Source organism: Leiobunum rupestre, chromosome 9, assembly GCF_980474605.1.
Source record: "Leiobunum rupestre chromosome 9, qqLeiRupe1.1.hap1, whole genome shotgun sequence".
Lineage (NCBI taxonomy): Eukaryota > Metazoa > Arthropoda > Arachnida > Opiliones > Sclerosomatidae > Leiobunum > Leiobunum rupestre.
In genome coordinates, this window is record NC_143392.1 from 39763245 (window position 1) to 39779410 (window position 16166).

At 35.8% G+C, this 16166-nt stretch overlaps 2 protein-coding genes across 4 annotated transcripts; one reads left to right on the top strand and one right to left on the bottom strand.

The window, feature by feature from the left end:
• Nucleotides 1-2418: 2418 nt before the first annotated feature.
• LOC149927439 (cytochrome P450 2C23-like) lies at nt 2419-3846 on the bottom strand. Its single transcript, XM_090157855.1, has 7 exons — nt 3726-3846; nt 3483-3656; nt 3316-3409; nt 3101-3227; nt 2793-3030; nt 2609-2725; nt 2419-2543 (listed from the first exon to the last, which is right to left on the bottom strand). The coding sequence occupies exons 1-7, from the start codon at nt 3844-3846 to the stop codon at nt 2419-2421; spliced, it is 996 nt and encodes a 331-aa protein (XP_090013981.1).
• Nucleotides 3847-11733: 7887 nt separating this feature from the next.
• On the top strand, nt 11734-13824 carry LOC149927440 (uncharacterized). 3 transcript variants are annotated; one of them, XM_090158750.1, is made up of 7 exons: nt 11734-12305; nt 12448-12502; nt 12571-12728; nt 12810-12859; nt 12924-12964; nt 13021-13099; nt 13290-13824. In XM_090158750.1, exons 3-7 carry the CDS (start codon nt 12649-12651, stop codon nt 13370-13372), a joined length of 333 nt encoding a protein of 110 aa, XP_090014876.1. In that variant the 5' UTR covers nt 11734-12305; nt 12448-12502; nt 12571-12648; the 3' UTR covers nt 13373-13824. The 3 variants fall into 3 exon arrangements, with proteins under 3 accessions (XP_090014876.1, XP_090014875.1, XP_090014874.1); XM_090158749.1 differs by having other exon boundaries at nt 12448-12510; nt 13021-13208; nt 13290-13370; XM_090158748.1 differs by having other exon boundaries at nt 13021-13208; nt 13290-13370.
• The last annotated feature ends 2342 nt before the right edge of the window (nt 13825-16166 follow it).

Sequence of the window (16166 nt, forward strand, 5' to 3'; positions counted from 1 at the left end):
CAGTGTTGTCACAGCTTTCGGAACCGGTTCTTTTAGGAAAATCTACTTGAAACAATCATTACAGACACGTACTTCAAATTCTACTACTACTACTATTACTTTTTCACTGCATTCTCTATCTTAAACATTTAGAAGGAAACAATTAAAGGTTTAGTTTAAATGTTAAGTTAAAAGGAACCACCTATGGACTGCATTGTAAAGGATTATATAATTAGCGAATAAGTAGAATAGTCCATTATGAAAAGGGATAATAAAGCTAAACTATAAACAAATTTGAAGAAATTTAAAAACTTACTAATAGCTCGTACCGATAGGTCTTCGAGCAGATAAAAACGCGAAACTCGGACCAAATAGATCTTCGAGTGAATAATTAAATAAAATAAAATAAAATAAAATAGCCAGAAAATCCAATGGTAGACCGGTTTCGTCCTATTTGGGACTCGTCAGTACCGTGCGGGAAATCTGGCTTGCGACTATAACACCGAATAGAGAATCTAAGCCTAAATGCTCTCAGGTATACTATATTTCGCTAGATTAAAACCTTTGCCAACTTCCAGCTCTATTTTAGGCGATATTTTATAGTAAAAACTATAAACAAAACTCAGGAACATTTCCGAGTAGAAAATAACACTAATTTATAAATTCAACGTTTCAGACTCTTAGCGCCATCTGAGAAGACCTGGGGTATTTAAAAAATGTTCTATAGTGGAGTTACCCCTACGAATAGATTTCTACCCATCAGAATAGATTTATAAATAACAAAAACAATTACAAGCATCCTTTTCGAATCTTATATATAAATAAATATATTTTTTGCATATAAATTTAAAAATTATATACAGTTTTGTGATTCTTTTTTTGTTGAAAAATATATTTTCTACATTTAGCACAAAAATCTAATTTGCAAGCGAACTTTTTCTAAATTTTATTAATAAATGTATTACGAAAAACGCCATGAACAAATAAAAAGTATAACATTTTTGATATTACTTATTAGTTGAATAATAATACTTAAGAATTATCCTTGGCTCAAATCTTTTAACCAGCCCGGTTACGTTATTAGTATTATGGTGTAAGAGTATATATATTATTTTATGAAAGACGCTTTCGTAATATTTAGGAGTGCTTAACCTTGAGAACAGTATGATTGAGATGAAGATTTAGAGTGTCTTGTTAAATATTTTGTTTCCGAACTATTTGGAACTTGAGAAATGTTTTCAGTAACATTACGGCTTTGATGTTATGCAGAGATTTTATTGATACACCCTATGTTATGCGAATTATTAACCATATAATATTAAATATTTGGTCAGTGCCGGATTAAGGACTAGGCCTACAGGGCACAGGCCTATAGGCCCCCACCAACGGCTAAATCTTTTTTGTGTACATGAATAAAAAAAACAGAATCATAAATATCTTATTATCTGCCCTGTTTTATTTTTAGCAGATGTCTTTTAGTTTTTGAAAAACAGTTTTAGTTTAGTGAATATTCAGTCTAGTCACTGAAAAATTCCATAGCCTCCCACAAAAATCTGCCTACTTACAAGGAGAGTACCCGAGGTGTTTTTGGCCGATTTTGTTCAAAGTCGGGCGTAATGTAGACATATATGAGATATGAAATTTCTCGATAGGTTACGTTGTACTACCCATTCGATTTGCCATGGCAACCGGAAATGTTTTTGATCACTTAAAACCAAAAATCTCCATTTAAAAAAGTATGGGATTTTCTCGGTTTCACGAAAATTTTAAAATTTTTTGAAAATTACGAAATATGTAATTTGTACCAAATTTAGGTAAATTTCATCATGTTTGGGTAAATTTGAACATTTTTGGGGTAAATTTGTAACAAATTTGGGTAAAATAAGGAAAAAATCTTATTTTGGTTGTAAGTGGTCAAAAACATTTTCGGTTGCAATGGCAAATCGAATGGGTAGTGCAACGTCTCCTTTTGGGAAATTTGATATCTCATATTACGGCTGACTTTGAATAAAATCGGCAATAAACACCTCGGGTACTCTCCTTGTTAGTGCTAGGGCCCCACCTTCAGTAAATCCGGTACTGTATTTGGTATATATTTTTAATTTGCGGTAGATCAGATTCTGGGGATGAACTTAATTTGGTACGGTTTTGGCTCGCACGTCAGAGCTATGAGTTTGCGATCTAAGATATTGTCTACGTTCGATTCCAGAACTATGTTGCATTTTTGCAGTAATGTCGCCCGTGCCAAGAACAATTCGAATTTTGCAAATTTCTCTCCTGGGCAAGATCTGTTTCCCAGACCGAATGTAAAGAAGGGATTTGGACGGCTGTTGGTCAGTTTTCCATATTTGTCCCAGTATCTTTCAGGGTCGAGTTCGCTCTCAGCCTTCACAAATCCAACATGAAAGCCATCGTGTAGTCGCAACGTCTCATGTCTTCTCACTCAGGGATCCTATCCCCGATTTGAGCGGAAAGTTCGGCTTGGATTTTATCTTGGTGTTTAGGGTATTTGGCCAAAAACAGCATGGCCCAAGCTAAGGATATCATGGACGAATCGGTTCCACCTAGTTTAAAAACATAGTAACTGCTTATTTAGGAAGGGCGTGTTCACAGTTTGAAGGCATTTTACCGAAAAAAAGGTCTAAAAGAAGGTAAGACATGTTGTCATCGTGCAAGTATATTTTCTCGGCTTCGCTGGCTTCATCTCTGGCTTTTAATATGGCCCCAACCAAGTCTCTAACATCACCTAAAATTACGGATTGAATCGTACTATTCAAGAATGTAGCAGTTTTTACATAATTTATGCAAAATACCGAATTGATAATCAACTTGATACTCCAAGCACTTTTGTTTTAAGAACATCGAGCAGTCAGACACCGCTTTTGCGATAGCCATTTCTTTGCGTCGGAAGAATGGTCTGAGCAGTGGCAAATAGTCGCTCAGGCAACCATTGCCCGCCAAATCGTTGAATAGCTCGAGAGTTTTCTCAAATACAGCCTGCGCTTCTTTCGACTCCGTCTCATTGCTAGAGTTCAAACGTTTCGAGAATGTCTTAAAAACAATCCTCAACATTTCAAACAGGAGTGTTTTACTTAGGTGCGAACGTAACTTCGGAAATAACAGAAAAGATGGCGGACTTGGCGAAGTGTTGACCGTCGAAAGCTACTCCAGCCTTTAACTTAATCTCCATTTTCTCAATTAAGGTTTTATTACTGACATTTTCCATCATTTTGCCATTCAAAAAAATTCTACGATTATTTAGATTATACAATTTAATTTAAAAAATCTTAACATTGTAGCGGTTATCCCACAAAGCTGCTCGAAAAGATTTCTCACCTAAGACACGCAGAAAGAGTTTTCCTCAATACGATAAATTCCGGAGAAGGACTTGATATGAAGACATCCGAACCACGAGGTATAAAAAGTTTACCTGTTTTAGTGACATTTGTTAAAAGGTTTTGCAAATATCTAGCGAACTAAAATTAATTAAGTTATATTCCTACTTAACACCGTCGGAGGTCGATGCTGGAAATCATTTCTCTGTAATACTTCTTTGATGAGGTCCCAATTCGAGACGATAACGTGAGGTTTGTTCCCAAACCATAGGGTGCAGACTGCACCGTATTTCTTAGTACACATTCTGATGACTTTAACGATGTCTTTGTCAGCCGCGAACACTTTGTATAAAATACATTTTTGGCTCTTGGAAAATCCAGTATTTTATTTTGATTCTAATTTTTACTTACGCAATAGATTTCCTATAATTGGTAACGGTATTGGTCCTGGTGGGTACCATTTCCTGGTTCTGAAAACGCTAATCATGACTAATACAATAGCAACACAGATAGGCACAAGAAAGAACCACATCTTTCCACCAAGTTCAACAAGCAATTCCCAATATCCTAACCATTAATAATTTTTTCCTTCCCACAATGTATTTGGAGTTTTTACCTCTCCGAGGGGACAAAGTCCCCTAGGAGGGGTTATACAACGACCGTGTCTGTCTGTGGGTCTGTGGGTGGGTCTGTCTGTGGGTCTGTGGGTCTGTCAGGCCTGCGAACGCGTTCGCATTTTCGGTGCAAAGTGTAATCACTGCGTACGCAGTTTCTCGAGATCTCTGCGTTCGCAGTTGCTAGTAATTAGGGAACAAAGTCGAAAAACCGTGTTTGCAAAACCACCGTGGGACGGTGAGCGTTAACGGATTAATTTGCAGTCGGGGTTGGTTTGGTGGTTTTGTTTTCGTCAACGCTCGCCGTCACGACAGGTTTAATTCAGTAGTTTGGATATTTCGCTATTGTAATGTTTATGTGTAGGGTGGTAATGTTGTGTTATTGTTATGACGTTTGTGGGTGTTGAGTTTGTGGTGTGTATGTACGGGTGGTAACTCTCCAACTCTTTCTTATTGACTTTTGGGACGGACCGAGTGCTGAGTGTAATGCTACCTCTCAACATCCAATGGCAGGGTTTCCACCAATTGTTCACGGTATTCGTCTTAGTATCAATTTGCGATCGCATCGGGCGGGTTTCGAACCCGAGACCGCCTGTTTGACAGGCGGACGTTCTACCACAGAACCAACGATAACTTCAAGCTATACTGCAAATAAGACACTCATTGTAAGCATAATAGTTAACAAAGTCTTGAATATTTTTACGAATGAAATTGTGAAGGCCTAATGTGGTTTTTTTACGAAAAAATTATAAAGACTTAATCTTGTTTAATATAATAAGTTGCTTTATTTCAATTTGGTACTTTTGTTTAGGGTTTTTTTAATGAATGGAGTTAAAGATTTTTTTCTTCTATTATTTGACGTTTTATTTTTGCGGTTGTATATTTGTTTTATCTTTTATTCTTTTAAAATTATTTACTTCTTCCGCAAAATGGTTCATTTTTTGGAGGAACCTTTTTACTTATTTTTTGTGTATTAATGTTTTGAGAACCTTTACGTTTGGGAAAGGATAATTTTTGACGGAACCTTCAAAGTGTATACGTCGCATTTTCAAAAAATTTAATGGTCAAATCTTGTTTTAGCGCAGTCAGCAGATAAGATAAAGGGTAGAACCCGTTAGTTTTTTGTAATTTGTTTAGTTTTTTCAGTCGTATATTCTTATCTATTAGGTTTAGCGTATTGGTTTTCAAGCTTAATAATTCATTTATTAACAACATATCGAGTTGGTCTGGTTTTCAGCTCGGTCGTAATTTATTTTAAACGTTTTCTCGGCTGATTAAGATGTTTAATGCAGTTCATCAATTGGGTTCGTTTGTGTTTATTTATAAAGAACCCTAACTATTCCCTCTACGGTCATTTATTGATATACGTTTAGTCAAGTGGCTTTCTGTGCTTTGTGAATGGTAAGTTTTTCGCTTCTTGTTAATAAGTTTTTTGTTGGTGTGGATATTTGGATATCTACGATTCCTAATGCAGTCATTGATATCCTGGGTGTGCGAGTCATTATATGATATTGGAAATTGGATGGTTTTGGTCTTTTTCATGCGGTATGTGTCACAACGTCAACAGGTTCCGATAGTCTACGAGTCGTCCACTACCAGATATCTACGGTATCTTGATCGGGCGAACGTTGAAATAAAATGAGCGTTAACTATGCGGCAAGTATTTCGTAAGCGACAAAAATACAAATACCCTCTGTAGATATTTCTTTCATTAAAATTGGCTTCGTATTATATTTAACTGCTACACTTGTACCGTAAATAGGGTTAAAGTCAATTGTGCATTGTTTTAGTACGTCTAACTCACTGTTGTAACTACTTAATTTATAATATTCTGAATAAATTAATCTCGGTTGTTTCGTCTCAATTATTTTAATTCAAATTAAAATTTTATACCGGGCGGGATTGAACGGGGATTACGTTATTAGTAAATAACTTTGAATTGGGGAGATATAACTTAAAGGGTCATCTCGAGAAATTAATACCACTAGGGACAATGCTTCCGAGGAGAGGTATATTTTGGCTTGCCAACTTGTTCTTATCACGAACAGCGTAAAATTACGTCACAAGTACATTAGTATCTTAAAATCCGGTTTTAGGAAATGAAAGAATATATATTTTTTATAAGGTGAATATAGTTTTTTTTGGTTGCCCGGAGGGAGACGATAAAATGGGAGTACTGGCTTATCACAGCCATTCAAGACTAATTGATTTGTGAATGGCTTCTAGCACATAAAAAAAAGTTGTGTATTTGTCAGCTTTTAAAAATTTGGTAATTTTGTTTGTTAGAAAGTGATCAGAAATCGTTTGGACATGTAAAATTTTATAAAATAAAAAAGTTGAAAACGACGTTTTTTGGAATTCTTGATGTCTAATAAAATGGATTTTCCCTCCACTAGCGTCAGGGGAAGCGAAGCATATCATATTGTATGGTTCCAGATTAGCATAAGCGGGACTTGAAATCTATCATTCTTTACTAAATTATAAACTAACGATACACAAAAATAATACTTATATTAACTGTATTTATTGTAATGAAAACTGTATAGAACTTGAAAGAGTGGATAAGATTAAGCATCTGGAAATTATTATAGATTGTAATTTAAAATTGGGAAGGACGATATATCGCACCTCTCTCAAAGGATACGCCTCTGTCTTCGTTAATTTTACAAAATACGTAAATTTCTTCAATTGGCCTGGTTAAAAACTGTGTATTACCCTTAATTCAACCAGTTATATCATATGGTATAATTGGTTGGGGCGGAACATTTGATAATATCAATAGCCCTCTAGAAGTATTTCAAAGACGGATACTTAGATTATGTTTAAGAAAAAGTTATGGTTATCCAAGCAATTTATTATATAAGGATTTCAAAGTCTTCGCTATAACTCAATTATATTTAAAAAATATTAATATATACTTATAAAAATAAACAATCATTAATCCCAAATAACCAATATAATACACGGCATATTGGGGATTGTAACCAATAGATCTTAAAAGAAATTGATTTGAAAAATTCAACGGTTATATTGTGTAAATTGGCGCGTGCTTGCTCGGAAGGGATAATCTTATTGGCTAAGACAAATGCGGATAAATATTGCTAAGCCCACGTGATTCTATTTTATTATCAGAATAAATAATTACACGTGCGACGAAAAAATGGGCGATATCATCGAGATTCACGCGTTTTTAATTTAAAAACCCTTCCTTTTGACGGTTTTTATTTTGGAGCGAATAATTTCTTTTAGCGTCTGTTAGGAAAAAGGATTTATAAAACTATCGGTAAAAACAGGCAATATATTTGGGACCAATAATATTTAACTTATTGAAAAGTGACATAACAAAATGTTATAACTTGATTATTTAAAAAAAATAATTGTAACGTGGCTAATAGGTGTTTCTATAAAATACGGGAGTTCACGTGTAAATGTTTTTTCTACGTCACTAGCCATATAGTTATTGAAGATAGAGAGGGTGCGCTCGAGTCGATAAAGGTTTTGAAATTTCAAATCCACGTGCGAAACGCGCGTGCCAATAAAGCACTAAAAAACTTAAGCTCGTGACGCAGAGAAAAACATTTTATACATTTAATTTTTTATTGATTTATTTTATAGAAACTAGGAATATGAATGACCCGTATCCTGGAATGGAAAATTGTATTCCCCCAATAGATCTTAAAAGAAATTGATTTGAAAATCTTCATCGGTTCATTGTGTAAATTGGCGCGTGCTTGCTCGGAAGGGATAATCTTATTGGCTAAGACAAATGCAGATAAATATTGCTAAGCCCACGTGATTCTATTTTATTATCAGAATAAATAATTACACGTGCGACGAAAAAATGGGCGATATCATCGAGATTCACGCGTTTTTAATTTAAAAACCCTTCCTTTTGACGGTTTTTATTTTGGAGCGAATAATTTCTTTTAGCGTCTATACGGGCTCCCCGTCACACCTACGGTAACGTAGCTCGAGATAAAACTTTAACCTAAGTCTGTAGCGCCATCTAACGACAGGCAGTGTTACTAGATTAACATATATGCGTGTTCATAATTTCGTCTGCTTGACATTTTAAATACCAAGTAGTAAAGGGTTTTTCTTTTGTTTAGTAGTAGAAAATGATTTTAATTAGTGGAGAAAGCTGAATGTTTGGTTTAAGGTAGAAAAATTTAGTCATGGGAAAATATTGTTGCTTTGACAATTGTCGCAGTGATGCTAGGTTCCATAGTAACATTATTTTTTATCCAATTCCTAAACCTGGAAGGAATGGGAAAAATTTCAAAGCATGTCAAAAATGGATAGAAGCAATTAACCGTGAAACTATCACTGTGACAACTGTAAAACAACATCATTACGTTTGTAATTTGCATTTCGTTGATGGTAAAGGACCAACTAAAGAAAACCCTTTCCCTTCACAACTCACAAAAGAAGTGCGTGACCCATTATTTTCCATAAACGTGAACAAGACTGGAAACAATAGCTATTCAAAACAGAAATCAGAAATTGAAAGTGCCTTCTCACCCAAACTAGAAACTCGCACCAATAATAGCAATAATCTAAATATTATGGAATTTGACCAATTAGTGTTGCCAAATAAACATTCTATTACGGGTAGTGTAGAACTGGAAGATAACCAAGAAACATCACTACCAAACCAAGAAACATCACTAACAGTAAGCATTTCCACCTTTTTTTAATTGAAGTAATGATACTTAAGTATTCCATTTAATTTATTAGGAAGTAAAAGAATCAGAATTACAAATAATGATGGATGTAAACCCTACTAGAATTGAAAGACTACCTGGAGATTCACAACAAGCTTTGTTTTTGGATCAAGCTATAGATAATGAACCAGTGCGTGAAGCGCTTTCCCTTGATGAGCTTCGAAAGGAAATTGTTCTACACCAAGAGGAAAATAAGGACATTTTTTTGTGGACTATTTTATTGGAGCCAAAACTCCTCATTTTGTCTAAACGAAAAGGCAGTAGTTTAACAGTTAGGTTTGAAGTTCACCAATCATTGAATGTTGACATGTTTATCTTAGAAAAGAGTATTGACAAAACTCATAACATATTTTCAAAAGGCTATAAGATTAATTCTTCCCAGGAATTACTTGATATGACATCACATTTTGATAATAATTTGAGCGTCTGCTGGGGTGTATCTGAGACTCTATTTGACACCTTTTTAAATCACTCCCATAAGTCTGCTCAATTTTATCCAGAAACAAACAGCCTTAGGTCTCTTAAATGCCAATACATCAAGAAAAAATCTAGTGGTTGGTGTATAAATTGTAGGCTACTACGGAACAATTTATTGAAAAGACTTAAACGGAAGAAAAAATGTGCTATTTTTCCGAAGCAAACTACTCTTGGAAATTTAGATTTACAGCAAATACGAACGCGAATGACTGCTATAAAATTAAAAAACCTGGCTCTCAACAGAAGAAATAAGGCTCTTAAGAAGCGGATTGAAAATCTAATTGCCACTGATGGTGTTCAACTTACTACTGAAGAAAACGCTGAAGTGTATAAAATATTGCAGGACAATCCTTTTGAAACAGCAACCAAATTTCAACGGTTTCTGTTACATCAACAACTACAAATTAGGCATACACCCTATTTTACAAAATAAATCCAATTACCAATATTGTAATACCTAATTAAACAATATATATTTACCATTATTTGTTTCTTTTTTACTTTTGGAAAAAACAGTATAGTTGTGCTCTTGGAAAATTAAATAGATCGCTTTTCCTGGTTTCATTCTGATTCTAAATACTCTAAAAACACGTGGCGTGCCAACATCTAGCAGACGAAAATATTTTCTTCAGTTCAAACTATTTCCGTTAGATGTCTATACGGTATTGAGTTCAATGTTTTAACGCTGCCAAGCCTACCTACCCAGTCCTGCCCTTCATTTCCTCTCCATAATTTCCATCCTCCTAGATAGAAACACCTATAGAGAAAGGATACAGTAATGCGCAAAATATGTGAAACCTTTGATTTTAACTGTTTTTTGATATAATAATATTCTAAATCTAATCTAACTTTGTATAATCTCTTTTTTATTAATTTATGTAACTAAAATAACAAATTAATAAATAATAAATAAATTATAATACACTAAGACGTAACCCGCAAGTTTAAGAAATCAAGACAATCGAAAAGCTTCCGGCACAAACAATTGTAAGAAACAACTGAACTTTCAATAAAAACTCTTTGTATGCTTAAAAAACTATTAATTCGCCCAAAAACACAGTTACGGTGACCCAAAAAAAAATTAAAACGACCAAATTTAAAAAAGTTTATATTTATTCAATTTTAGCATAGTATTAAATTTATTGAATTAAAAGAGCCTTCGTAGCATTTGCTGGTCTACCCCATTTACGTTTTTGACCAAGTGGAATAGACTTCGGAATATTCGGATATTCTGGAATTTCTATGTCGTCGGACCATTTCTTTTTCAAAAGACGACTCGCCAGTTGTAGCGCGCATATGTCCTTTCTCCCTTTTCCACGCGTTTCTTCCGATTTGATGATAAATAATTTCTTATCGACATTCCGTATTACACGAGCCCAACAAAGTACCCGTAGAACCTTTTCGCCATATACGCGATTCGAAGCATTTGAAATTGCTGAAGCACAGTCGTTTATCGTTTTGGAGATACGAAGAATCTAAAATAGTGTTTGGCTCCTACGTCATCTATGAACACGTCAAAATTAACCACGAGGGGTTGATCCATATTTTCCGGTACAACTGAGTTTTACTTACAAACGCGGGTAAGATCTCCCATAGAAAGTATGTTTCGGTCTGGAACAGATTATAAATATATTAAAAGATAATAAAGATTTAGAAGTTCCGTGAGTTTTTTTATAATAATCATCTTTAACTCCGTCGTCCATTGTATACTCGACTCTGAAGCGCCATTGAATTTCACTTTTTATTAGAGAAACTGCGTTAAATTTGCAACCGAATTTATTCTACTCTTTCCAGATTAAATCAGGACCCCTTTAGAACGGGATTGTTATTTTCATTATCATCTCAGTCACTGTCACTTGGCTGGTCAGAAACATACCGTAAAATTTGGGTCATTTCAAGTTTGTCACTGCTTGAAAGCTATACGTGAAATAAAAATAAATTTTATCTGAAAAAAACTAGTAAAAATGAATGTTATCTAAATATTGTTTATCTTCATTTGGTCGTTTTAATTTCTTTTCCTAGGTCACCCTTACTGGTTTTTTGGGCAGTTTTAAAGGACATCGCACTTCTTCTATGGGATTTGGCTTTCGACAGATTTTTTTTTCAAATTGAAACATGTTGTTGGGCTTGATCAAAGGAGCAAAATTGTCCATTGCCATTTTTTCCTAGCTCCTATAGTTTGGCCAGTAGCAGCGGTTAAAAGTGGACGAAACTTAGTGTAGTCTATTTGTTAAAAGAAGTCTCGGCCCTTCGCTTAGCGCTCTATGTTTGCGCGTCGCTAGTCCGGGCTCACTATCAATAGAGGTTTCTTGCCGAAATTCCGGGTGCTTCCCAAAACCGAGCGTCGTATTTGGTTTCATTCTGTTCGTACGACGTTCTGATCGCACGATGAACGAACTCACTTATCAGTAGATAAATATTTAAGTATTGAGTCTTAACTGTCGTGTGACCGTGACTTTAACCGAGTATGTGCTGTATCGATAAATAAAGTGGTTGATCTGTTGTTGAGTGACTGTTTCTTATCTATGAGCGAGTGTTGAATGTGGGATTCAACGAAACGGTTAATCATATATATTCTGATTTCTTTAGTATCTCTTTTATTTTATTATTGCTCATAAAATATTGAATATTAAATAATTCCACGTACGAAAATTCATCGAATAATAAGTTGCGAGAAAAGAAATAATGAAGTAGAGGTCTAAAAATCTTGGCCAGAAAACTCTATTGATAGTGAGCCCGGACTAGCGACGCGCAAACATAGAGCGCTAAGCCATGGCCAACGTCGCGCGCTCACTACGCTCGCACCAGGCGGCCTACCCAAAAGATCAAAAATAGCAAAATTCGTTCTTTGCCTCTACGGAGGCGCTGGAGCCACCTCCGGACCTAACTATTAGCATAGAATCGAATGGAACGATTATGGTTTTTCGTTACTTTAAGGAATTTATTGAAAACTATTCGATATATTCGTCGATGTCAGAGGTATAATAAACCTTTTTCCATGATTTACAACCCTTTTCAAAATTTTCTAATTCCTTTTTCCCGCCGAGATCGACTATTTCCAAAAGTGCCACCGCTCAGGCGCCAGTGAAAATCACGTGTTTAGAATGGAATGTAAACAAACCGACATGTGGAATTTTTCATCAAACGTTTTGGTTTGGATTTTAAACTATTTGATGGCAAGTAGATAAACAATTAAACTGATATTTAAAGTGATGCAACTAAAATTTTAGTGTAATGAGCATAAAAAATACTTTTATTTTTATGAAATAATTTGTTTGACGTAAAAATTAATAATTGAATTTTTTCATTAAATTTTAGAGACATATATAGTTGGAATAATAGTGATAATGAACGAAAACATGAATGAACATTGGTAAAAAAGTATGAATACTGGTAGATATGAATGAACACTGGTAAATATGATTATATGAATACTCGTAGATATGAATGAATACTGGTAGAAATGAATGAACACTGTTAAATATGAATACTGGTAGATATGAATGAAAACTGGTAATTATGAATGGTAGATATGAAAGAATCCTGGAAAACAATGAAGATGTAAGACCTTTACATTTTCAGAAGTTTTCTCGATTGAGGTTTGTAAACTAGTTCCTTTACTTTCTCAAATCAAAATGTCCTAGTTATGTTATCAATTACGGGTGGTATTATTTTGTCAGATATCGAGGCATGAGGGACATTAAAATTGCAATGCAAAATTGGATACCTGGTAAGTTTCGGCAACACGGGAGCTTCAATATTTTCGCTAATTCTTGCTGATTCTCGTAAATAAGGAAGTGCTGCCTCAATGAACCATTACAAAATCCTTATTTGGGTAACTTATACCTCCTCTGTCGGATGTTATAATAAAGTCTAAAAGTGGTGAATTAGAGAAGGGTCCGGAAATGCACTCGAGACACAAGCTACAAAATTCAGCTTGCTCCATTTTCTGTACCACAAAACCAGCTACGTAAGCCAAACTTGCCAATTTTAAAGTGGTTCGTTGCGTATCAGGCTCTGTACTCAACGCATTTAGTATCATATAAGTTGGATACTGTATAGCCACTCTACTCTAGAAGGTTGGGTAACGTGCCTTCGGAGGCCTTAGAGCGAACTATACTATAACTATCCTATTATAATAAGATACTAATATTTCTTAGATATTCCCACCAAGGGAAGAGAATGCAACCTGGCAGCCACTGGGGGAAAACTACAACTGACTAGCAGGCTAGCTGGGAGTTAACCACTCCCATACTAGTTTCTGACTGCTACTAACCACTGACTCTACAGCTCTGCCTCTATGCTCTTAAAAGCCCTATATCTCTCTCTGCTACCTCCTTTTATACCAACTCCCACACTGGTGCCACCACCTGCGCCCTTGGGAGTTAGGCCTAATAACATAAGGGTTTGCCTGTTTGGCCTACTAGCAATATGACTGCCACTGTGGGAATACCGTAATTTAAGACCTTTACGGTAATCTGTTTCACAAAAATATGAACTACATACAACGCTCAATTCTGATCTGTCATTTATTTGAAAATTATCCCGAGAGATATTTTCTAGCCACATGCCTCTCAACGCCCCATCAGAAGGAAACTCTTGGAAAGAAATTCCAGGTGTTTTGCCTTTTACAGATGGGTCATAGGGAACACAACTCGAAGGCATATTTGGGTAATTTATACAAAAATTATTGATATGTAACAACTTTAAATAATAATTGAAAAATGAAATAAATATCTTTTTACATAAATCTGATATCACTCGGTATTAAGTAATTATCAAGTGTTCGAATTTCCCGCCGCGAAAATTGTTTTAAAAGACAACAAATCTAAAATCCAACAAGGCTTAACTATTCATACAAACTATTTAAAAATTACCTAAGTAATTAAGTATTTGAGGGGTTATTTATGGAAATTGAACTTTTAAGTTATAACCTAAGTATAAAATAAATAAAATTTTCTGATATTTAAATAATTTCCAGTACTATGTACTCATTATGGTCAAGTTTCGCGCCATAGAAAACCATGTTATTTATATCGTAAAAAGAGCCGACTTTAAGGTCTGGAAGTAGCGCTCCCGACGGCCGTCGAAAACACTAAAAACCAAACTTTTATTTCGCGCCAATACATGGATTTGAAATTCTTTGGGTAGGCCGCCTGGTGCGAGCGTAGTGAGCGCGCGAAGTTGGCCATGGCTAAGCGATGGGCCAAGACTTCTTTTAACAAATAGACTACACTAAGTTTCGTCCACTTTTGACCGCTGCTACTGGCCAAACTATAGGAGCTAGGGAAAAATGGCAAGAGACAATTTTGCTCCTTTGATCAAGCTTAGCAATATGTTTCATTTTGAAAAAAATCTGTCGAAAGCCAAATCCCATAGACGAAGTGCGATGTCATTTATTGCTTTTCTTTGGGTTTTTTAATTATTTTTTTAGGCAGAATAATGATAATCGAAGTTTATTATTGTGCTTGGGTCTGCTTCAAGGGTTTATATGTACCCATCTTTCTGCCCTACCCTTACCAAAATGTGAGTCTTACTTTAGTCGCTAATTAGTCTCAATGAAGGATCAAGGATTTTTAAGTATTATGTAAGCATAAAAAACTGAGACCCGAATTTTGGGTCCTAAATAAAATCTATTTTAGTCTCACTAAAAGAGTTTTATTAATATATATTTAGATGAAACTCATTATAGTCTCATTTTGCAGGGCCGGCTCAATAAATTTTATACACCCGGGCAAGGGGGATTTTTGGCGCCCCTTTTATTTTGAGACTAAATTAAACTACCCCCCTCCCCGGTAAAAAACATAACCATGTCCATGTTATAAATTTACCGTTTTCATAACAATAAATAATCCCTTTAATCACTTTCTCAATACTTTGTGTAAATAAGCAAAATACTAGTCTCAAATCCATGGGTTTAAAAAGAAACTTAGATCATGAAAATATTCTTAACCCCAAACGTACTTCAATACCTAGGGTCCCTCCTACAGGCTACCACTCCTAAAAGCATATACAACATAATTACTCATAAGTATGCCACTAGCATTATTTCTTCACTAACGGTTTGTTTCACAGATATTGCGTCATACATACCCTTCGTAATATTTGATATCATATTTTATGTCATATTTGACGTCATCGAATCTCAAATGCCGATAATACCGTCGCCCAAATAGCTTGGGTGGGGTGCATTTGGCCGACTCCTCATTTGACCGACTTTTCATTTGGCCGACTGCTCATATGTCCGAATGCCCATTTGGCCGACAGCTCATTTGGTCGACTTTTCGGTCGGCCAAATGAGCAGACCATATGGCCGACTACTCATTAGGCCGACTACTCATTTGGCCGAGTACTCTTTTAGCTGAAATTCTGGTCGGCCAAATGAGCAGCCCGTTTGACCGACTACTCATTTGACCGACTGCTCGTTTGGCCAACTGCTCGTTTGGCCGACTGCTCATTTGGCCGACTGCTCATTTGGCCGACTGCTCATTTGGCCGACTGCTCATTTGAACGACTGCTCATTTGGCCGACTGCTCATTTGGCCGACTGCTCATTTGAACGACTGCTCATTTGAACGACTGCTCATTTGAACGACTGCTCATTTGAACGACTGCTCATTTGAACGACTGCTCATTTGAACGACTGCTCATTTGAACGACTGCTCATTTGAACGACTGCTCATTTGGACGACTGCTCATTTGGACGACTGCTCATTTCACTGACTCTTATACTATAGCCTGTCCTTATCTATGTCTTTAGTGTTAGGTTGACTTATAGAACGGGCAATGTATTCTAAGTATTGGCGCCTGACGCTCGAGCGCTGGGGGGCCGGACCGGCACCCCCCAGCCCCGTTCTTTATAACCAAGCTGGGCCTTCTAAAGCGCGACCTAGAGGACAGTACCTAGCCAAACGCACCTAGTATCGTCTAAATGACATATGAGTAGTCGGCCAAACGAGTAGTCGGCCAAACGAGTAGTCGGCCAAACGAGTAGTCGGCCAAACGAGTAGTCGGGCAAACGAGTAGTCGGCCAAACGA

Coding starts and splice junctions, on each gene's coding strand:
- LOC149927439 (XM_090157855.1), bottom strand. CDS start 3,846: ATGTGGTTCTTTCTTGTGCCTATCTGTGTTGCTATTGTATTAGTCATG. Junction 3,657..3,725: donor AATTATAGGAAATCTATTGC/GTAAGTAAAAAT, acceptor TTTTATACAAAG/TGTTCGCGGCTGACAAAGAC. Junction 3,031..3,100: donor CCAAGTCCGCCATCTTTTCT/GTTATTTCCGAA, acceptor ATTGTTTTTAAG/ACATTCTCGAAACGTTTGAA.
- LOC149927440 (XM_090158749.1), top strand. CDS start 12,649: ATGAATGGTAGATATGAAAGAATCCTGGAAAACAATGAAGATGTAAGA. Junction 12,860..12,923: donor AATGCAAAATTGGATACCTG/GTAAGTTTCGGC, acceptor CTCGTAAATAAG/GAAGTGCTGCCTCAATGAAC. Junction 12,965..13,020: donor ATTACAAAATCCTTATTTGG/GTAACTTATACC, acceptor GTGGTGAATTAG/AGAAGGGTCCGGAAATGCAC.